At 44.2% G+C, this 24,131-nt stretch overlaps 1 protein-coding gene across 17 annotated transcripts in view; it reads right to left on the bottom strand.

The window, feature by feature from the left end:
* CNNM2 (cyclin and CBS domain divalent metal cation transport mediator 2) overlaps positions 1 to 24,131 on the bottom strand; it is a 214,934-nt gene that overhangs the window by 139,431 nt on the left and 51,372 nt on the right. The window contains exon 2 of one of the 17 annotated variants that reach the window (XM_039483025.1): positions 14,000 to 14,124. The exons of 14 other annotated variants lie outside the window; for them this stretch is intronic. In XM_039483025.1, the coding sequence (XP_039338959.1) occupies positions 14,006 to 14,124 (119 nt within the window). In that variant the 3' untranslated portion in view covers positions 14,000 to 14,005. Of the gene's footprint in view, positions 1 to 13,999; positions 14,125 to 15,206; positions 15,722 to 17,454; positions 17,544 to 24,131 lie in introns of those variants that run through there. 2 more of the 17 variants (XM_039483028.1, XM_039483026.1) reach the window with 2 other exon arrangements.

Below are 24,131 nucleotides of genomic sequence, written 5' to 3'. Positions count from 1 at the left end.
ATACCATGGCTTTGTATGGTGGGATAATAATATTTTCCATCTTATCATCTATCCCTTTCCTAATGGTTCCCAACATTCTCTTAAGGTTTTTTGATTGTCGCTGCACACTGAGTGGATGTTTTCAGAGAACTATCCACATTGACTCCAAGGTCTCTTTCTTGAGTGGTTAACAGTCAATCTAGACCCTATCATTTTATATGAAGAGTTGGGAATATCCACACCCCCCCGTGTTAATTACTTTGCACTTATTAACACTGAATTTCATCTGCCATTTTTTTGCCCACAATGTTCTTGTAGCCATGTTGGTCCCAGGATTCAGAGAGACAAGCTTTTGAGCTTACACAGAGCTCATCTTCAGGTCTGGGAAACTTATTTGGAGTGCCACAGCTAAATACAAATGGAACAGATTGTTTAGCCTAAGTAGTTAGTTGTATGTAGTGACCAGAGGGTTATAGATGATGAGGCCTCTAGGGATGGTTACCCAGTTTTGTGAGTTCCCTTTGTAACTCTTCAATCTGCTTTGGATTTAACTATCTGAGTATTTGTTGAGGAGGTGCTAGTCTTTTGTCTATTGTCTGTATTTCTTTACTATCACCTACAAGACTCTGGATTCCCTGGAAGCTGCAATCTGAGTACTAGCCAGGTCCAAATGTGCTTAGTCTACAAGCACAAACCAAGATACAACAAGTAGAAGCAAATCCATATAAATTCTAAAATCATGTACCCAGCTTTTCTGCTTTTTGTCTGGCTAATCAGTTCTTTTGCAAACTGAAAATCCACAATTTCTAGAAAGACTACCTTCTGCCTTGAGCCAAATGACTGTGGTCCTTTCCATTCTACTCCATAAAAGGGAGTGCACAGCACACCGATTCCACTTACAGTACCTTAACCAATACAGTTTAGACCATTCCATCTCTTTCGTTATATCTTTTATTTTTGTACAAAGCTAAAGAAAAATGAAATTACAATATGGAATCTCTTGGAGCTTAACCTTCACTGGAGCAACAGTAAGAACAAGTTGTGCAGCTACCTACTCTCTGTATCTCACCAGAAATAAACTATTTGCGATGCAGCCCAAAAAAAGGTGCCAATTCTCCACAAAACAGAACCTCAAGATTCAGCACATTCTGAAACTAAAAAACTGGATCATGCAGTTGCTAACGCATACACTGTCAAAGCCTACATTTCACTGAGGGTTTTTTTGAGGCTGCAGCATTGGGGAGAAGTTTGGGGACAGTCCCTAAATGAAATCAAAGCAGAGTAAGTGAGAAAAGCATGTTTTGGGAAGGCAGGAAGAATATCAGTTTAGGGTTGTTTTGCGGGGGAAAAACACAAGATAAACAATCCAGAGTAAGATGCATTTCTCATGAAATGCAAACAATGCAGAAGTTTTGTCTATAGTCTAGACAAGAGGAAAAAACAGCTTCCTTTCTTGCTGGATAGCTCAACTAGCTAAGTGTAGCACTGATCTGACCAAAACAGCAGCTCCATTTGACATGGTTATCACACAATCCAAAGTACCCATTAATATTTAGAGCTCTCATTTTGTCAGACACCCTGAAACCACCCCCCAGACATTGACTTTTTACAGTTAAGGGGTCAGACCTTGGCTCCACTGAAGCAAATGGGAGATTTGCTATTGACTTCAATGGGATACAGGATTTCACCCAAGATCTTAGTCTGGTATAGCCGCGTGAAAAGGGTCAGGAACCAATGCTGGAGTACTGTACTCCTATATTGTAGAAAGGCAGGACACTAAACTGATGAGTTTACGGAAATATTAAGTCAATTAAATTCAAGTGCATTTATAGTTGACGGTATTCAAAAACAATGAACTTTTTGGCATATATTCTCCAAAGGTGCTTTGTTTTGTTTTCTCACTACTCACCTCTATCAATTCCATAAATCACTGCTCCCCAGACTGACTGTTAAATCAGAGTGCTTAGAAAGCAACTGGGAGGGCTGCTAACCCTATAGTTTCCCACAGAGCTACATAGGAACTTAAAAGCGGCTATGAGGTTAAAAACATGTTTTCCCATACACTTCTTTGCAATAACAATGAGGGCAGTGTCGAGCTAGCCCAGAGCTGAACAACAAAACAGTCATATCTGCAGTCCTGCACATTCTTAGCTATAGCTGTTTACAGGTTTGTGATTCATAATTAATACCCCCAATGAAAACAATTACTTGTGTCTGAAAGCCCTAAAGCCACAACGAGCTAATTACCAATAAAAGCTCTACAGTCTCAGTTAAGCTGTGGGAATGTCGCTAGGCACAGCAAATAGCCCAATGGTGAGCAAAAGTTTAAACTCTCTGGGAATTTTTTTGATAAATGTTCTACAGTTTTACTCTTCCTCTTTCCCTCTCAGCCCCCCCAGGCTAAAACACACACCCAGCAAATAAGAATTGTGCAGAGAGATTAAAGAAAAAGTGTCCTGAGCAGAACGTCAGAGGCAGAACATTCTCAAAAGGATCCTCAAGGAACTTCAGGGCAATCTTCATTCCTATTCAGGGTGACATGAGCTATCTGGGGCAATATTAGTCTCTGTTCATCCAGAAAGGATGGCTGATTTGCATTCTTCCTCTTCAGGACAGACCAGCTGGGATCCTCTTGGAATTTGTTTTGTCTTTTTTATACAAAGTCTGTAGATGAACTAAGTACCATGTTGTCCAGGAAGAACTGACACGAGTTCCTTGAATGACAGATATACCCCTTCCCCAATTCACTTATTCTCTTAGTTGAAGTGTGTTAAATAAAGGAGAGACAGGGATAAGGAAAGAGGCCACCAGCACTTCAAACGGGTTTTGTGAAGGCCTGTAGAACTGATTTTCTTAGCAGTCTGCTCTTATTGATGCGCCTAGATAACAGTGATAGTTACTTGCAACAGAGAAAGTCTTTTTTTAAAAAAAAAAAAAGAAGAAAAAAAGGCTGGTATGAAAATATATTTTAATTAATAACCATGGGCTAAGTTCTAAGTAGCTGGTTTAATAAAGACTTGGTCCTTATGGAATCAAGCAAAGTTAGAAGTACTTTTTGCCAGGTATAGGAGGCACATTTAAACTACCTTAACTTTGTAGTTATGTTCCTAAAAATGTGATGTTAAGTGAAACGATGTTAAGCGAATCCAATTTCCCCATAAGAATTAATGTAAATGGGAATATATTTTTTTTGCCAGACAAAAGGCATTATATACATTTTAAATAAGGAATTTAATACAAGTATTAAACAGGCTGGTGGCCTCCCTACGCACACACACCCCCCAGCACCTCCCACCCGCCGGCAGATCCCACGGACTAGCGCCTTCCCCCGCTCCCCCCCCCCCACCTCCTGCCCGCAGCAATCAGCTGATTTGTGGCGTTCAGGAGGCAGAGAGGATGGGGGGAGCCTGTGCACCGTGGCCTCGCTCCTCCCCGCAGCCTCCTGAATGCCACAAGACAGCTGATTGCCGCGGACAGGAGGCAGGGGGAAGGCACTGATCCGCGGGCAGGCAGGAGGCACTGGTGGGGTGGGGGGATGGCGTAGGGGAGCGGATGGGGGGCTACCAGCCGTGGACAAAGCAGGCGGCCAAACAACGTTATAGCAGAGCATTGCACAACTTTAAATGAGCATGTTCTGTAATGGAGCAGGGACATAACATCAAAACAATGTTAAGCAAAAGGATGTTAAGTAGGGAGTTATTGTACTGTGTGCGCGCACTAAGGGAATCTCCAATCCTCATATCCACGCAGGCTCTGAATGTGGAGGATTTCTGAGAGACTCTAATAACCAGTTAACCAGCTCTGGGGTGTATCCATGTTGAAAGCTCAGCCTTTATGATTTGAGATTTATTGGAAGGTGAGCAGGATTCTAAGGAGCCCAGTGAAGAGGACCACTGAAAACTGGAAGTGTCCAGGGTTTGCAGTCTACCATCTGTATGCTACCATGCAGTCATGGTCTACATGGACAATAAAATTTTGCCAGGATGACCTACTGTCTGTCTTGTCTTCCAAGCCCCTCTAGTGATGAGAAAACAGGGAACACACACAACAGTGAAAAGGTAAAGTACTCAGTCTATCAGCTACAACTTGGGATGCCAGTGTCAGCACTAAGGCCTGGTCTACACTGGGGGGGGGGGGGTCCGAACTAAGGTACGCAAGTTCAGCTACGCGAATAGCGTAGCTGAACTCAAATGACCTTAGTTCGAACTACTCACCCGTCCAGACGCCGCGGGATCGAAGTCCGCGGCTCCCCCGTCGACTCCGCCACCGCCGTTTGCGGTGGTGGAGTTCTGGAGGCGATGGGAGCGCATTCGGAGTTTGATATATCGCGTCTAGATGAGACGCGATATATCGAACTCCGAGAAGTCAAACGCTACCCGCCGACCCGGGCGGGTAGTATAGACGTAGCCTAAGACACTAGTTACTTTATACTGATCCCAGTTGCAAACAAGCCTATGTGAGGGAGAAGCCAACTGGTAGATTTTAGTAAAGATGTCCTGGTTCACCTCCCACTTGTGTGCTGCCAGTTCATATCAACTACACCACATTTTCTACGTGCGTATGTTATGATAACAAATCTTGATTTTCCTGGTGGCATCTCCATTTAGAGCTGTTCTTTATGCCTGATGGTTTATTTTCACCATCCTCCAGGAGCGATTTGCAGAGTGCAAAGCAAGTGATGGTTCTGGGGATTTTGTGAAGCAATGCTTCAGTGACATTGACGAGTGCTTTTTGGGAGTGGGGAGCAGCAGGAGGCAGAAAACGGAGTCTGAAAACAGTGTTTCTCTTAGAAGAAGTACTATTCTTCAAAAGGAGAACTGAAGAGTCTGATGGGGACAGAGTAGATCATATGTTACCACCATCATTATGAGTATCAACTAGAGATAAACACTGAAAGGCAGTTACCTAAGCAGAATAAAGATTTTTTATTTAAGATTATTTTTAAGAAGTTTTCTTACTGGGAGAGTTACCACTTGTGGTATTTTCAAAGTGTATCTTAAATTTTGATAAAACTGAGAAATCCCAAAGAGACTGGGTCTTTTTTCTTTAATTGATGATATTCCCTGCTTTGTGAAACTTCCTATAATTTTTACAATAGATATTTCAGATCGTGTAGGTATAAAACCCTCCCTTTCACAAACTGGGATACCAAAAAAAAAAAAAACACCACACACAAGTTTGAGAACTATGGAAACAGGTGATACACCAAATGACATAATTACCATCAACGACAACAACAACAAAAAAGGTTTCCCAGAATTGCAGGAAGTGATAGTGACCAGGTCTGATAAATGAAGGCAGGATTCCCAAAAACGGTGATGCATGAAAAGATCAGGAGGAGCTATTTCTTGAGTTGGACAATTAACATTCTCTTCCAAGTAATGTCTCAGCATTTATCAGGGATGCATGCATAACATCTTCCAGTCTTCAACAGGGTCTATATAAAGAACGTATTTAGATGTTGCTCCAAAGATGGCCAGTTATTTTTTTTTAAATGAGTTATAGTCAGGGAACAGATGGAAGAGGAAAGGCAATCTCTTGGAAATATTCCTTTTTTACATGTTATTCAGAACTCATCTGCCTGAAGTGAGACTGGTCCTGAAGAAACAAGAAAAGGTTTAATTGGCCCCCTAGTCTTGAGGACATCTGGGCTGACAAGTTTAAGATTATATGTTTGCTGGAGGAGAAGCTATGTTGAGTTTTGCCCTGCAACACTGGAAAAATTCTTCTGGGCTCCAGATGGCCAAGATGATCAGAAGAATTGCCAGAGTTTTCTGGCTGAGCATCTCAGCTTGTACTTCCTTCACAGAGGGTTTCATCCCTATTAGAAAAGGTGAGCTGAGGAGGTAATCTGTGAGAAAGCTTGAAGGTGGGGTGTCTAACCAGGATTCTTTTATTTCTTAAGTTATTGCAGTAGTATCTGATCCTTACCATGACTCACTTATATGGTGGAAGATTAACCTCTATCCCAAGCAGAGTCTGAATAGCAGAAAACCAGGAGAAATGGGCAGAAGCACCAGTGTTTGGGAACTTTCCCTTGTTCTAAAATGCTCTGAGTGTAGATGGGCCTTCTGGTTTTAAAGTTTAAGCTACTTTCTGGGATGCTTTTCTCCCTTAGTACTGGCTTTTGTCTGAAGGATTACAGTTGATGATGATGCTGGAAGGAGCTGCCTGAGGGTGCAATATATAGGGTCCCCATCACCCTTGTGCTCAAGGCAAATTTGCAGGCAAAGCTTCACTCTAACAAGGACAGATTAATAAATAGTTAAAGAGGATCAGTTTCCCTCCCCCATCAATGGCTGAACTGTAAATTAAGGAGACAATTGACTCCAGTTAAGGTTGCAAGACCTTTTCCATTCTAAACTTGACTGTACATTACCATGTTGTATGAACTCCTTGCTGAGTATCAGATACCATGTATCAGACATCTCTCAGCAATTAAAATGGGTTGTTTTTTTAGCAGCCAAAAGTATCTGTTGTACCTCCAGGAAATAACTGAAAGGAAGATGAATAGCTGTGGGATGGGATTAACAAGGCAAATCAGTGATGTGATGATGTGTGTATAATTGCTTCTTAATACTGAAAACCTGAATGTGACAAGACAGAATTTTAACATTGCAAGTGGAGTTTGATTTAACTACAGAATTTCTTTATACTGTTCATCTACTGAGCTTCACTAGTTAGTATATGCCTAAAAGATGTAGGATTATTCCAGTTAGTATCTGATGAGCTATTTAAATATTTAAACGCTGATCACTCAATCCAAGCCTTTGGCAGAGAAGGGAAGCCAGATAATTCAAAACAGCCACCTGCCAAGACAGAAGTTGAAGCTCTCTCCCGGAGAGCAAAACAGGCTACGTCCCTCTGTGCATTCCTGGAAAGCAGAGGAACAAGAGCCGCTGATTTTCTTACGCTATGCTCTCCCATCTGTCCACTACTCAGTCACCCTTTTGGAGGCTGCAGGTGAGTTGAACTGCTGCAGGACCTGAGCAATGAAGCTCCTTTGGCAACCAAAATGATAGTTTAAGGCCAAGCTGCATAAAAACTCAATGGCTGTTAGCAGAGGAGAAGGGGGAGGAAAAACCCCAAGAAGACACATGAAAGGATGCTCTCCCAGAGGGAGGTCTGCCTGTCAATTGCAGCTGTGGAGACAGAGCAAACTGACAGGCATTTCAGTGGCTGGGCCAATGACTCCCAGGTCTGGTTCTGCTCCCAGACTTGCAAAGAGACTGAAAATCCACTGAAGGATCCATAGATCCAATTATGAAAGCACGTTATTTTACGATACAGTAGCTATAGGCTCCCCCACAAAATATGATCATCTTCTCTCAAGTTACCACATGAATTTCATAAGGTTGGGGAACATTTTCTAATTTTACATTGAAAAACTATGACTCAATCTTATTTTCCACCTTCTACTCAAGGTTAAAGGCAATTAAAACTTGTGATTCTCTCAAAAAAATCTCATTACATTTGCCAGTACCCTGGCAAAATTCCAGGATAAGTAACTAGATTCAGGGTATGTCTACACTGCAATTAAAAGCCCACAGCTGGTCCATGCCAGCTGACTTGCGGTCACGGGACTCTGGCTAAGGGGTTGTTTAATTATGTTGTCGAATAGACATTTGGGCTCAGGCTGGAGCCCAGGCTTTAGGACCCTGAGAAGTAGGAGGGTCCCAGAGCTCAACTGCAGCCCGAGCCAGAATGTCTACACCAGTGGTCCCCAACGTGGTGCCTGTGGGTGCCATGGCGCCCGCCAGGGCATTTTTTGTGTGCCCGCCTAGTGCCCAGCAGGGGACCTGCCGGGGACAGAGAACTCAGGCTGCGGGCGCGGTGTTCTCTGTTCCCGGCAGGGGAGAGAAGCTACGGCCCCACGCCTGCCGGGGACAGAGAACTCAGGCTGCGGGCGCGGTGTTCTCTGTTCCCAGCAGGGGAGAGAAGCTACGGCCCCACGCCTGCCAGGGACAGAGAACTCTGGGGCTGCAGGCGCTGGTGTTCTCGGTGCCCGGCAGGTGCGGGGCCCGCCTGGTGCCCAGCAGAGAAGAGAATCTGGGGCCCTGCACCTGCTGGGGACAGAGTACTCCAGGGCTGTGGGCACCAGTGTTCTCTGTCCTCGCGGCTTTTCTCCGGCTTCTCTCTGGATTCATATATTACGTGATATTAAATATGTTTTTTTTGTATTATTTAATGTACAAATACAAAATAAGCCTTGAAAAATTGTTGGCACCCGCCACGCTCTTCTGAAAACATGAATGTGCTACTGGCCACAAAAAGGTTGGGGACCACTGGTCTACACTATAATTAAACAGCTCCTTAGCCAAGACCAAGTCAGCCAGCAGGGACCAATCACAAGTTTCTAATTGCAATGTAGATATATACTCAGTGTCCATTAATTACTCTGCTGATTTAATGGGATATGTTCTTCACTTCCTGTCCCTAGATCATTTTGCAATTAGAATTCTATTTCAAGATATTTTGAGCAGTATTTTTATTAGCCTGCCACCATGTTATTAGCTCTTAGACCTTGCTAGCTAAGCAAAGTCCTGGTAGGTCACTACATGGATGGGACACCTCAAGAATGCTGCAGGAAGAGTTACCAGTGATTCAGTAGGATGTACTCTTTCCTGACTTGAACAGAATGATCAGGCTCATAGACAAACATAATATGTCGAGGAAGAGTCAACAAGGCTTTTGTAAAGGGCAAATCATGTCTCACCCACCTATTAGAATTCTTTGAAAAGGGGTCAACAAGCACATTTACAAGGATGATCCAGTGGACGTAGTGTACTTAGATTTTCAGAAACCCTTTGACAAGGTTCCCCACAAAGGCTTGTAAGCAGAGAAGGGATAAGAGGAAGGACCTTTCATGGATCAGTAACTGGTTAAAAGGTAGGAAACAAAGGGTAGGAATAAATGGTCAGCTTTCATAATGGAGAGAGATATATAGCGAGGTCCTCCAAGGATCTGTACTGGGACCAGTGCTGTTCAGCATACTCATAGGTGATCTGGAAAAGGGGGTGAATGGTGAGGTGGCAAAGTTTGCTGACGATACAAAATCATTCAAGATAGTTAGGTCCAAAGCTGACAGTAAAGAGCAACAAAGGGATCTCACAAAACTGGGTGATTGAACAACACAATGGCAGATGAAATTGTGTTGATAAATACATAGTAATGAACGTGGGAAAACACAATCCAAACTATACATACAAAATGATGGGGTCTAAAGATCTTGGAGTCATTGTATATAGTTCTCTGAAAACATCAGCTCAATGTTCAGCAGCAGCCCAAAAAAGGTAATGTTAGGCACCATTAGGAAAGAGAGAGATAATAAGACAGATAATATCATAATGTCACTATATAAATTCATGGAACACAGCACCTTGAATACTGTGTGCACTTCTGGTCACCCCATCTCAAAAGAGAAAAAAAATAGAACTGGAAAAGGTACAGAGATGGGCAACAAAAATGATTAGAGGTATGGAACAGCTTTCACATAAGGAAAGATAAAAAGAGATTTGGACTGTTCAGCTTAGAAAAGAGATGATGGGGGGCAGGGGGAAGAGATGATAGAGGTCTATAAATCATGAATGGTGTGGAGAAAGCGAAGAGGTAAGTGTTATTTGTCCCTTCACATAAACACAAGAACCAGGGGTCACCCAATGAAAATTAATAAGCAGCAGGTTTAAAAACAAAAACAGTCTGTGGAACTCATTGCCAGGATGTCATGAAGGCCAAAAGTATATCTGGGTTAAAAAAAATATTAGATAAGTTCATGGAGGATAGGTCCATCAATGGCTATTAGCGAAGATCTTGGAGCAGCAGTCAGGGACTCAATCTCATGCTCCAAGTGTTCCTAAACCTCTGACTTTCAGCAGTTGGGACTGGATAACAGGGGATGAATCACTTCAATAATTGCCCTGTTCTGTTCATTTACTCTGAAGCATCTAGCCCTGGTCAATGCTGGAAGATAGGATACTGGGCTAGGTGGACCTATGGTCTGACCCAGTGTGGCCACTCTTATGTAACAAACCTGCATGATGCTAGGTCCACTTTGATGCTGAAGATCTTAACACATGCAGTGATGGAAGAATCCATAGCAATTATCACGTGAGTAGGGAAGACTGTCCCAGCATTATGGACAAATTAGACAAGGAGGTCTTCCTTCCCATTAGCAGCTTTCCCTTAGGGATATAGGATTTTCTGACCAGTGAGCTCAAAATGCTTTACAATTACCATGTTTCAGCAACTTTGAAAGAGGCAAGTCGCATTCAAAATCCTCTTTCCTCAAATCATTCAGAAACAGCTCCCATTGAGATTAGCAATATAATTCAAGAGGCACTTAAAATTCCCATCTAAGGCATGCAGAAGGTCAGCCGCAAAAGGAGACACACCAAGTTAACAATGTTAACATGTGTTGGATACATCAAGCTAAGGATGAAAAAAAAAAAAATCAGTATTTTGCAGTGGAAAAGTTTAAACTGCAAAAGTGACCCAGATGACTTTTTAGACAGACAGTTCTGGGACTATGGAAAGAAACACAACAGATTTCCCTTGAAGCGACAGACACCACAGTGTATCTCAACCACCTACACACAACTGTCCATGAAGTTCAAGCAAAACATGTTTGCCTTGCTGCCAATATGTCAACTCAGTCAACCAGATCTTAAGGTTTGACCTTCTACCCATTTTGACAATGTTTCCAAGCTAAACTACAAGGCATCTGTAGCCAAGCTTGAATACTTCTGCCTCAGGGAAAGATAATTAAGGGATGGTAGGAGACTATTGTGCCGCAGCATATCTCTAACTAATGAAAACTAAACTAGGGTATAGTGCACAGAAGTACACAGCAAATGGCCATAATAAAAGTCAATTAAAAGGAACACAGGAATTTTGGCTGTCAGTTTTCTGTAAATTCAGGCTTGTTTCAGGACATCTGAAGTCCAAATTTTCCATCAAAAAGTCTGTTCTATAGAGTGGTAAAATCTGATCCTAAGCAGGAAACTACCATGGCCCAGCACGCACAGCATAAATCTGAGTTGGGAGACCCATTTTCTATTCCCAGCATTGCCACTGACTCACAACCTTGATTTCTGGCAAGTCACTTTAGCTATATTTCCCTGCCTAATGTGAAAGGTGATACTTACTCAACTGAGATCTATGGATGAAAAGTGCCATATTATTTATATTTCTGTAGTGCTTAGGAGTCCTAGCAATGGACAAGAACCCCACTGTACAAACAGAACAAAAAAAGATCCCTGACTCAAATATATATATACACACACACACACACACACACACACACACACATATACATACACACACACACACACACACACACACACACAAAAGTAGCGAAGGGATTCCTTAGAGATGAAGGACAAAGGTATCATCTCCAACCTCAGGCTATACCAATGAAAACATCTTGCTCTCCTCCATGTATAGGACTCTTGTACGTTCTGTGCCTAAACAGAGATTCCAATAGGAGAGTAAAACCACATTTTGTAAGACCAATACGGACTAATAAGTATCAAACTCTTATGGAATCTCTAGATAATCAACTTGCCAACAAGGCCAAAGTATGCAATAGATTTAACATCCTCAAAAGAAAGTCCTTCCAGACCTTGGATGGGAGAGAGTGAATTTCAAAGCACACCTGTCAGCAGTTCCCTCTCTTCTATTCCAAGGGAGATCCAGCTTAAGCTCCTCCACTGATATCAGCTATGGCAGTATGGCATAAAAGAGTGTCTCAGGTAGGATGGCCCCTGGCAATTCAGAGCTCTGAGGCAGGAGAACAGATACCTGACACTACCATTTGGGCTCTCAGAGGAAAGACTGAAACCATGTCACAGCAGCCCTACTCCCCAATCTCCAGAGATGAGATGTCTGTCAACACAACCTGAAGACGCACAGTATCAAAGGCAGTTGACAGAACCTGATCTTTATTTATTGCCAGGAGAAAACAGACTAAAATGCAACAAATGCAGTCTTTGGGTCACACCCATGTCAGTCCAAATTGATAAGGGTCAAGGAAGGTGGAGACATTGAGATATTTGGCATCTCATCACAACCTTGATTAGCAATGAAAGTCAAGGACTGTCAACATCAAGGCTGTAGCTTTTGAGTGGCGGCCAAACATATGGTTCCTCTAAAGCAGAAGCTCTCAACTGGGGGTCAGCCCCCCAGGGTGCATGGAATGTATTCGGGGGGGGGGGAGGGGGGAGAATGCAAAGCTTTAGGGAAAAAATTTACTGCGCGCATTTTACCCACAGAAATGAATAACTAGCAAACCTGGTTCCTCCAGACATATCAGGTCCTCAGATGGAGCTGTGCATTTTGATGGATTTCTGTTAAGCTTGCAATAGCATTATACACAGTCGTTGCCATCTGTATGTTAACCTGTTTGCTATGACACAGCGTGCACATTCAATTGTAAGCATTGACCACAATCATAGTTTTGCTTTTGCTCTTATTACAATGGCTTGTTGGCTCTGTTTGAATCAATGCCTTACTGTTTCTAATAGTCAGTGAAAGATGCCTAGTGATTTTTTTTTTTTTAAATCAGTATATGTACTTGTGTGGTGGGGGAAAGAGGGATAAATTACTACAAACACAAAGAGGAGGAGTGCGGTCAAATAATTTGAGAACCACTGCCTTCCTTAAGGGGGACACAGTACCAAATACAGCCTCCCACTACTCATCAATCTCACTCTGCTGTAACAAGCCCCAGATCCTGTAGGGTTCCCAACCCAAAGCCACAGAACATGTTGACACCCCACCACTTCATTGAGGTTTAACAGTTCCATCCTATTCCCCACCTCCTGAAGCTAAAGAACAGGGCATTTCCAACCCCAGTACAGTATTTTAATTTCTTCTTCCCTAATTGCCCCATCCACATAGGGAATCAGCCCTTCCTCAACAATCCAAACCAACCTCCCCACACTCCTGTAGTGACCTTTTCACATACACAGGAGGGATGTCAACCTAATCCAGTGTAGCTCCACCTTTGAGAATGGATTAAAAGGTCTAGTACAGCGGTTCTCAAACTGTGGGTCAGCACCTCAAAGTGGGTCGCCAGGGCTGGCTTAGACTTGCTGAGGCGCAGGGCCAAAGCCCAAGCCCTTCAGGTTAAGGTTACAGGCACCCTGCCTGAGGCTGAAGACCCTGGGCTTCAGCTTTGCCCCCCCCGGCTTGAGGCAGTGGGGATCTGGCTTTCCTCTCCCCCCACCCCTGGGGTGGAGGGCTTGGGCAGGCTCTGGCTTCAGTCCCCCCTCCTGTCAGAAGCGGGTCGCGGTGCAATGAAGTTTGAGAACCCCTGGTCTAGTATAAGGGTGAGGAAAGAGCCAACTTCCCCAGCCTCACCCTAACCTCACCGTTCATGCACATCACCATCCACAAAGAAAAATCAAAACAAAAGGTTCCCTTGTCTTTGTCCCACCAATGATCAGATGGCCGTTCTAGTCACTGCTACTCCTGGTGTATGGCTGGGTCCCTCTAAGGGGCATCCTAAACCTTAACGGCTGTTTTATTTTTTACCGGTTTCTCACAATAGCCTTAGTGTTATCCTGCCTTTGGACTCCCATTATACACAGCCCCTCCTATTCGCATACTCAAGGTTAGACCACAAAGTACTTTAAATTCAGCCCACGGGACACTCCTTTTTTCACCTCAGAAAATTTTACTGATCAATCTTTAATAGTCTAAATCAAGACAAGCATTGCATGCGGGGGCCTGAAGTCTCAGAGCCCACACCTCTGTATTAAGAATTAGCAGTTTCTACACAGCTAACTTGTATGTAAATTAAGCTATGGCTACACTACAAGGCTTTTAGCAACAAGGCTGCGCCACTACAGTCGTGCCGCTAAAAGGCATGCAGTGTAACTGCTGTTTGTCAGCAGGAGAGCGTGCCTTCCACCCCCCACGAGTGGCAGTGACTTTGTCAGCAGGAGAACACTCCTGCCGGCAAAGCACTGCTCACATCGGCGCTTTGCTTTGGTAAAAGTTCAGTCATTCGGGGGTGGGAGGCGGTTTAACACCCCTGAATGACAAAAGTTTTGCAGACTGTCAGTGTAGACAAACCCTTAGGTACAGTCCTTGTGCTCCAGGAAAGATGCCAATGCAGCTTTCCACAGGGACATTTGGGTGGACCTAAAAAAAAAAAAAAGCCACCCTCATTCATGTTTTTTAAAAAAAGGACACCAAGCCCAAGACTCTAAAGTTATACATCCACTTTTGCTTTGAGAGTACATGATGCAGTCTCTCCACTCCGTTTTGCTGCTCTATTCTAACAGCCAGCCAGGGAATTAAAATTTACAAGAAACCTGCTCTTAGAGAGTGGTCACTTTAAAGCTGCTAAGCCAAATGCTGCACATACACACTCATGCACTTTCAAACATCTTAAAGGATGTCATTTGAGTCTAGACTTTTCAGTGTCAGTTACTCCACTGGACTGATTAAAGGCTCAACTTCTGACGGGATTTGGCAGAATTCTGCAAGAGACTGGATTAGATATCCAAAGTCAAGAGACATGTTTAATTTGGCATTAAAATCCACAATGGCATTTCCAGCAATTTTAATTGTTCAGTAGATAATTTAGTCAAGCAAGGGTAAGCCTTATGTAAACTGGCTATTCCAAACCTAGGGCAGTTATGTTATGATCAAGTCAAAGGAACAGCAAATATGAACACTACTTTTAATTTTGGGAAGTCTAGACAGCAGTAAGGAGCTTTGCACAACTAAGTAGGGACCCATTTTGCACTCTCCTCCATGGCATTTTAGCTGAGCTTTAACTCCTTCTGTGTCATTTGGCAATCCAAATGACACCTGTAAAACCAAAGGCCATACAGCATCACGGGAAAACTCACTGCCCCTACAGTGCACCAGAGGCTCCATCTTCCAAAGTACCCAGCAGTCTGATCCCCATCCAGCACAGCTTGTAAGCACATGCTTCACTTTAAACACACATATATGCACTGACTTCATCCAGATAAGAATTCTACAATTAGGGACCATCCCTAGTTCAAACACCAAAGAGCTGCTGGCTTGCCCACATACTCAGCATTATCCGGATCTAATTCAGTACTAGAAAATACTTTGAGATGCCTTATGTGCAGTTATTTTATTTTGATTTTTACAACAGAAACTAGTCCAGTGCTCTGATTCTGATGAGTATTATACAGTCCATATAAATATCTGCAAGTCCAGATATCTAGCCTCAAGCCACAGCCAAGAAAGAAATACTCATCCCCCCTAAATATCACTCACTAGGTTCTTGCCTCCCCCAAAGCATGTGACAATGCAGTATGCCCCAGATGTCAATAGGTTCCAGCTATTTGGGACCAAGGCGTTATCAGCCAGATTCTATTGGGTTCTTGCCAAAGGTTTCTTGGATTGCACCTCCTTATTCTCTCCCGGACACTGGGCTCCAGACAGCTGATGGTACCATTTCCACTTCGCCAGGTGAGTTTGTGCAGTTGCAAGAGATTAGAATAAAGTGCACTCATCTGAATTGTGGTCTCGCTTAGAGGTCCAAGGGCCCCAAACTGGACAACAGTTAGGCACCTGGTGTGCCAAGACCATTGCCTATCATGATGACCTGCATTGTCTCACTGTTTCCTTGTATTCCCCTGCGTGTCTGTATCCATCTGTTGTCTCCTTTCATTCTTATATTGTAAGTTCTAAGTGTCTTTGTTCTGTGTTTGCCAACGCTCAGTACAATGGGCTGCTGGCCCATGATGGAAAGGTGCTACAGGAATACAAATAAATAATGGTTTACGATCCAGTGGGGGGGGGGGGAATAACATGAGCAGAGTGAACACAATGATTGTTTGCCAGAATCACATTAGTTAGTTCCACAATCCCCCTCCCCCCCTCTTTGTCTAGGTTTATTTTAACTAACTAGTTTTTGGGTGGAGCAGAGGAGCCTGGAGAGAAACTAAAGGAAGGGGCTGGAGCCAACAGCCAATCAGAGGAAAATGAACCTTCTAAGCAAGATTCTGAGGACAGTGTTAAGGTCCATGATGAGGCTGTTTTTTCATTTGTGCTGGCTGGAGTTTCTCTGGTCTTTGGGATTGGCTCATTTGTTCTTCTCCAGGGTCTCTCTTTCTTCTCCAAGCCCACTCAAGTGGGATACAAGGAGGGACACCACAAAGTCCTAGTGACCTCGGAGAGGGCAGGGGGTCTCTACTGCACCATTCTAGGTCCAGGGAACACAGGGGTGGAGAGTGCATGAGGCAGCACTGGCTCATCAGGATGGATATATTTTATAGCAGGGGTCGGCCACCTTTCAGAAGTGGTGTGCCGAGTCTTCATTTATTTACTCTAATTTAAGGTTTCGCGTGCCAGTCATACATTTTAACGTTTTTAGAAGGTCTCTTTCTATAAGTCTATAATATATAACTAAACTATTGTTGTATGTAAAGTAAATAAGGTTTTTTAGATGTTTAAGAAGCATCTTTTAAAATTAAAATAAAACGCAAAGTTCCCCGGACCGGTGGCCAGGACCCAGGCAGTGTGAGTGCCACTGAAAAACAGCTCACGTGCCGCCTTCGGCACGTGTGCCATAGGTTGCCTACCCCTGTTTTATAGCCTGGTTTGCCTCAGTGGAATGGGAGTTTTATCACTTACTCCAATGAGAGTTGGATTGGATCCCTATTACAACCCTTTACTAATCTCTCCCCCTCCCTCCCCTCAAACGAGTATTTAGTTGATGGCACAATATCTGAAATCCCAACAATTTTGTGAATTTGAGGAGCAGTCAATTGCAACTTCATAAATTTTACTTAAAAAAAAAAATCTATATCTATACATCTCCCAGCCCTATAACAGGAATACTTAGGGCTTGTCCACACTTAGGATCGACGCTGCAGCAATCTATGCTTCCGCGATCGATTTAGCGGGTCTAGTGAAGACCCACTATATCAACCACCGATCACTCTCCAGTCGACATCCTGTAGTGTGGACCCCGCGGTAAGTAGATCTAAGCTACATCAATTTGAGTTACGCTAGTCACGTAACTCAAATTGCGTAGGTTAGATCAACTTTTCCCTTTAGTGTAGACAAGGCCTTAGAGAATACCTGCCATTTGGAGGCTATTAAAATGCTTAAATTCATTAATTTAAGCTCAACATCTCTGCATGATTCCCTTTTTACACACCGGGGAGCCAAAAGCAGAGAGTTTAAATAACTTGCCAAAAGCCACAGAATCATTGTGATTGAGTTGGATAGAGAACCCAGATCTCTCAATTCCAGCTCCCATTTTTTTCCCAATCAGTTAGCTACAAACTATTGGTGTTTCTACCATGGCTGTCTGAATTGCAGGGAACAATCAGTCTTAAATCAAAGTTAGTTTCTATCATCAGCTTATAATTAACGACTGCAGTTAAAGCAGATGGAGAACAGCTTTTGTCTTCATGCTGAGTTGGTCCTACTCCGGTGAAGGCAGCACAGGAAAATTGTTTTGACAAGCCAACTGAACAAACATGATATTGGAAGTCACTCAGAGAGTCTTCTTTCCGCAAGGGGTCTATCTGAACTGATCAGAAGGACAAAGTACAAGTACACACACTCTGTAAACAGAAAGGATTTAAGACAGAAAAATTATTCCATGGACAGGACACAAGGAATTCACAGCTCACCTCATAACTAAGTTGAGACATCTAAAAATAGACATCCAATATGGCCACTTTTCTTTAAGTGGATTTTATGCTAGTGAAAGTTGTTGGATTGAAAGCCATGAAGTGCACTGATCCTGTAGTGGCCTTGTCTGCACTACAGAATTTTTTAGATAAAAGTCAGCTTTTGTCAACAAAATAGCAGAGGTGTACACACAATGCTCTTTCCGCTGACAAAACTCTCCTGCTTTGCTGACAAAATAAAACCACCTCAATGAGAGGCGCAGCTTTTTGAGGCAATGTTATATCAACAAAGTGTCAGTGTAGACGCTGTGGTTTGTTATGTTGCTGTAAACAGCCTCCAGGAGGTGTTCCACAATGCCCATCCTGACCATCTGGTCAGCAGTTCAAGCTCCACTGCCCTGCATCCAGGTACACAAGCATCCAGACCTCCCTCTTTAAAGGCCCTGGTATTTTTGAAATTTCACTTCCTTTTTGCTCAGCATAGACAGCTCACATCGCATCTTCCCAGCTGACCATGGCAGCTCCACGCAGCAAACGCTCTCCCTCTTGGAGCATACCTGAGTTGTTGGATCTGCTGGCTCTGTGAGGAGAGGAGGCTGCGCAGTCCCAGCTCTGCTCCAGCCATAGGAACTTAGGTATTTATGGTCTGATTTCTTGTGGCACGTTGGATAAGGGCTACGAACAAGACACGCATCAGTGCTGTGTGAAGATAAAGGAGCTGAGGCAGGCACACCAGAAGGCAAGGGGCCAAACCGTTGCTCTGGTTCTGTGCCAAAGACCTGCCACTTCTATAAGGAGGTGGATACTACACTTGGCCACAACCCCACCTCCACTGCCAAGAGCCCGATACATACCTCGGGGGAGGGGGGGCTGGATACAGTGGACTCTATATCAAGGATGAAGTTGTGAATGACGAGGAGATCAAGTTGGAGGACGAGATGGGACAGTTGGCAGGATCATCTGGTATTGTTGCAAGCCAGGACTTCTTCTTGACCCAGGAGGGTTCGAGCCAGTCCCAGCACTCTGTCTCTGGTGCACATGATGCAGGAGAGGGAAGCTCTGGTAAGTGATCTTTTTGAGTTGATGCTGCTCGGTTATATGAGATAGAGTTGTCCTTTTCTTTGTTATATGCTAGAAGTGGGTTAAGGGATAGAAATATAAACGAGTAGCTGTATCTGCTACATTGTGTAACTGCACAGGGAAGAAGGGTGGAACAGTATGTTAATGCACACCGAGATTTCACATGACTCCTCCACAGAGATCTCTAGGAAACTTTCCTGGAGGTACTTGCCAATACTCTGCTGAAGGTTCCTTGGCAGACTGCTTTGTCCTTCCCCTGCTGTAAGACACTTTCCCGCGCCAATCGCTTGTGCAGGGACCAAAGCGGGACACAGTCAAGCAGCACAGGGACCTGCTCTGAAGCCGCACGCATGCGGTAGACATGCTTTGCATCCTTGTTTACACTCAGGAGTGAGATATCGGCTTCAATAACCCCCACCTGTGGAAAATGGTGTCAGAGCTTACAATTTTGTCCCTAGTCACTTGCAGTGATCTCCTTAAAAAACTGTCTAGACCCTTTGCCCCAGCAAAGTTGAGTTGAGCATTCCCAGGGCCAAACTCACCATGTTCAGGGCATATGCTGAGCTGTGCATTGGCCAAGAGACTGCGAGAAACTGATTTGTATTTTAAAAGAGGTGTATTTTACCATCATGATTCGATGCCATGAGCGCATTAACAATCATGCTTCTATTTATTTTTTTTGTGCTTCAGCAGATGTGGCCTTCTGGGGATCCCCCTACACATAGGCAGGGTGCCTCTGCCAGATAAGGAAGTGACAGAGGAGCAGGGCTTTGGAGCGGAGCCCAGAGCTGGAGTGCAGAGCAGCTCCGGAGCAGTGGAGCTGCAGGTTTTTGCCTGGAGCTGGAGCGGAGCCAGAGCACAACTCCAAAGCCCTGCAGAGAAGAACATGTTTCGAGAGGTGCTGCAACCCTCAGATGCAGAAAAGCAAGAACACAGGGCATGGAGAGAGAGACTGTAAATTAAAATCATAAACTAGATAGGCAGGACAGGAAGGAGAGCCAGGAGCATACTTTACAGGGCCAGGAGCTGCTGATAAAAGCAATGGAGGAGCAAACAGAGATGCTGAAGTCCCTACTCGTGGTGTAGGCAGAATACATGTGTGCTCGTTCCTCACCACCACCACCCCACAGCAGATACAGAACTGGTTGGCATGCCCTCCCCAAACTCCTCCCATGCATTCCTGGCATCTTCCCAACCCATCTCAGGACCCCGTTGACTCCACCCCTTTGGACAGCTTCCAAAACAACAGCTGGAGTTACACTCAGCTATGAACGCCTACATCAGAATATTGCCCTTCCCCGTTGTAGCCCTTTCCACCAAGCATTTTCTGTGTGTTGTTAATTTAATAAAAACATACTTTCTGAAAGATAATATTTGTCTGTCTCCTACACACGGTAGTTGCTGCTGGAATTAATACACAGTTGCAACTGAGACAACTGCAAACTACAAATCACAGTCAGGAAGCTATCATCAAAATTTTCATGCACGGCAGCAAATTAACAAAGCATGTCAAAGTGCTGTATAGAAAGACAGATTACTGGTGCTCACTGTGAAAATGGTGCTTCAAAGCCTTCCTGATCCAATAGTCCCCTGTCGTGCCCCTCTAATAGCCCTGGTCTCTGGCTGCTCCAAATAATCCGCCAGGCAATCCACCTCTGCGCTCCATCCTGGGGGAAACTTTTCACCCTTAGCCTCACAAATGCTATGCAGAGCACAGCAGGCTGCTATGATCATGCAAATATTTTCCTCATTTAGATTAGTCTGCCTTAAAGGCAGCATCAGTGTGCTTTTAATCTGCCAAATGCATTCTGCACCTGCTCAGCCTATTGTTGAAGTGCTCCTTGCTGCTATCCAGGTTTCTCAAGTGAAGCTTCATGAGCCATGGGAGTAAGGGGTACGCTGGGTCTCTCAGGATCACTATGGGTATTTCAATATCCCCCATTGGAATCTTCTAGTCTGAAAAGAAAGTCTCTGCTTGCACCTTTCTGTACAGGCCAGTGTTCCTGAAGATGCGTGTGTCATGCAGCTTCTCTGAGCACCCCACATTGATTTCAGTGAAAGGACCCCAGTTATCCACAAGGACCTGCAATACCATAGAGAAGTACCCCTTTCTATTGATTTACTCGGTGACAAGATCATCTGGGGGCCCAAATTGGGATAGGTATGCCATCTATCACTGCGCCGTGGTTAGGGAATCCCATTGCCGCAGAGCCATTCACTATCTCACTCACATTTCCCAGAGTCACAGTCCTTCATAGCAGAATGCAATGAATGGCCCTGCACACTTGTGTCAATGCAACCCCAATGGTGGGCTTCCAACTCCAAACTGATTTGTGACTGTCCAGTAGCAGTCTGGAGTTGCCAGCTTCCACCCAGCGATCACCCTGTGCTTCTCCACTGAGAGGGCAGCTCTCATTTTGATGTCCTTGCACCGCAGTGCTTGGGCAAGCTCTGCACACAGTTCCAGGAAGGTGGCTTTCCTCAACTGAAAGTTCTGCAACCACGGCTTGTCATCCCAGAGCTACATAACGATGTGATCCCACGACTCAGTGCTTGTTTCCCCGAGCCCAAAAGCGATGGTCCACCATGTGCAGCTGCTCTGTGAATGCCAAAAGTAATCTGGTGGTGTTGTTTTTTTTTTTTTTTTTTTTTTTTTTTTTTAACATGGCACACAGCACTTCAGCTACCTTGGATTCCTCTTCAGATTGGGAGCCCATTAAATACCCGCATGACCAGTCACAATATGTTCATAACAGTGACCACAACAGTAGAGCAATGCAGAATCCATCCTTTCTGACAGAAATAGCAGGTACACAGTAAACAGGGGACAGTGAAAAATGGCAAGAAACACAGTCAGAAGCAGGTTTTTCTGTCCCATCATTCCATGAGCATCATGGGACATTGAGCACGCACCCACGATGCACTGCGATCCACCCTGCCTTCCCACAACTCTTAGATGCAGCAGATGGTGAGTAGGACACTGGGATAGCTACCCACAGTACATTGCTCTCACTGTCGATGCTAAAGCACCAACTGGGGATGCATTTCACTGACAGGCAGCATTATGTTGACTTGCACAAGCAATGTAATTATAGGGGTTTTGGATCGTTGGCGTAACTTGTGTCAACAAAACTCTGTAGTGTAGACAAAGGCTGTGACAGTGCAAGCTGTCCCCATGCTGCTCCTGCTTTGACTAAAAGGGAAGGAATTTTGTTTCCATCTTTTAGTCCATCCATGTAATCACAGATCAACATCTTCCTTTGGTTGTAGTTTTACGGAGAGCTTAGGACATATGAACAATTTTTAAACATTGCATCCAAAAAAGTAATTGTGCACCCCAAGAAATTAAATGATGGAAAGCTCAGCAAAAAGACTAGCTGCAAAGGATGGAGATTCCCAGCCAGAGGTGTTCAGCACTCTACCATGCTGGAGGCTGTACCAACCCTCATATGAGTCATTCAGCCCTGAAGTCTCTGCAATCACTCAATCCAGAAGCATCACTCCTAAATCAGCAGCCTGAATGGTCAAAGCAGGGGCTCATATTTGTAATGTGTGAGCGGCTGAATGTGAGGTTACAACAAGTCCTTCCTCAGAATCTTTGCACCATCCCATAGTCTTATCTCGTGGAAGAGCTGAGTGCTGAAATGCAGTTGATGGGGCACTTCTGGAATCGGAGGACAGCCACTATGCAAGTTCTGCCTTGGCTGCACTAGAAAGGATTTGCCAGTATAGTTATACACCTCTACCCCGATATAATGTGACCTGATATAACACGAATTCGGATATAACGCGGTAAAGCAGTGCCTGGGGTGGGGGGTGGCAGCGCTGTGCACTCCAACAGATCAAAGCAAGTTTGATATAATGCAGTTTCACCTATAACGTGGTAAGATTTTTTGGCTCCCGAGGACAACATTATATCGGGGTAGAGGTGTACCAGCAAACTCTCCTCGTGAAGATGCTTTCTACCAGCAAATGAAACTGCATCTATAGCGTAACTGCATCTACACTGGGGCTTTTGCCAGCACAGCTTTGTTGGGAGTTTTTTTGAGAGGGGGTGGCAGCAGGGGACATTTTGTCACTAGACAAATGGCTTTTACAAGCCCTGTTTTATAACACAATGAAATCAGAAAAAAGAACAGGAGTACTTGTGGCACCTTAGAGACTAACAAATCAGAGTAGGAGCAGGAAAGGCAGATTAAGTGGCAAAACCAAACAGAAAGAGAAAAGGTTGGTGTGGCTACCTGATGAGAGACTAGCAGTATCTGCAAATTAGCCATGCTGATTATAAAGCATCTGGCAACATACCTAATCTAGAAAGACTGACAACAGAACTCCTCTAGAGAGAAAGATGGATGAATTTGCCTAAAACAAAAGCCTAGGTCTGTTGACTGCAATTTAGCTTTCCTCCCTCCTGCCCCATCTTAAGTAACGATGCAGTGGACATCAGATATAGTAGGCAAATCTCAGTCATTTGTTTAAACCTCCTTAACAAGTATGTAGTTAGAGTTAAAAGCATTCACAGAAGCAGGTTTTATGGGGGGATTATTTGAGCACTCTGGCACAAAAGAAACAGGACAGTCCTGGGCATCATCCTCTCTACATCTTTTTTTAATGTCACCAACTGTCAGGACTGTGCTAAAAAGTCATTTTTTTCTAGTGGAAAGAGGTCTTGTCCCCAGTGTTTTATCACATAGTCTCCCATTTTCTGAAATTGTGTCACTTTAAGGTATTGACATGAACATGAAATATTTGAAAACCTTTTATATACACACCTCTACCCCGATACAACACGAATTCGGATATAACGCAGTAAAGCAGCGCTCCGGGGGGGGGGGGGGGGCGGGTTGCGTGTTCCGGCGGATCAAATCAAGTTCAATATAACGCGGTTTCACCTATAACGCGGTAAGATTTTTTGGCTCCCGAGGACAGCGTTAGTTAGGGGTTTGTTACAGGAGTGGCTGGGTGAGATTCTGTGGCCTGCATTGTGCAGGAGGTCAGACTAGATGATCATAATAGTCCCTTCTGACCTTAAAGTCTATCGGGATAGAGGTGTACTAGAAACATGTAGCTCTAATTTCAATCTATGAATGAAATGACCAGCTATTCTAACAAAACTAATCAGATTACCACTCTTCAGGAGTCTTGATGATCAATTTCTAGACAGGGGATCAAAAAACTCTTGGACATTGCATTAGTTTTTGGCTTATAGTGTGAAAATTGTGGACTTTGCCAACAACATTCTAGACTAGCAGTTCTCAAACTATGGGTCGGGACCTCAAAATGGGTCGCGAACCCTTTTTAATGGGGTCGTCAGTGCTGGCGTTAGACTTGCTGAGGCCTGGGGCCAAAGCTGAAGCCCAAGCCCCACTGCCCAGGGCTGAAGCCTAAGGATTTCAACCCTGGATGATGGGCTCAGGTTACAAGTGTCCCATCAGGGGC

This window comes from Mauremys reevesii, linkage group 7 (assembly GCF_016161935.1).
Source record: "Mauremys reevesii isolate NIE-2019 linkage group 7, ASM1616193v1, whole genome shotgun sequence".
Classification (NCBI taxonomy): Eukaryota; Metazoa; Chordata; order Testudines; family Geoemydidae; genus Mauremys; species Mauremys reevesii.
The sequence above is the reverse complement of the archived record's forward strand: the minus strand, read 5'-3'. Positions and strand labels throughout refer to the sequence as shown.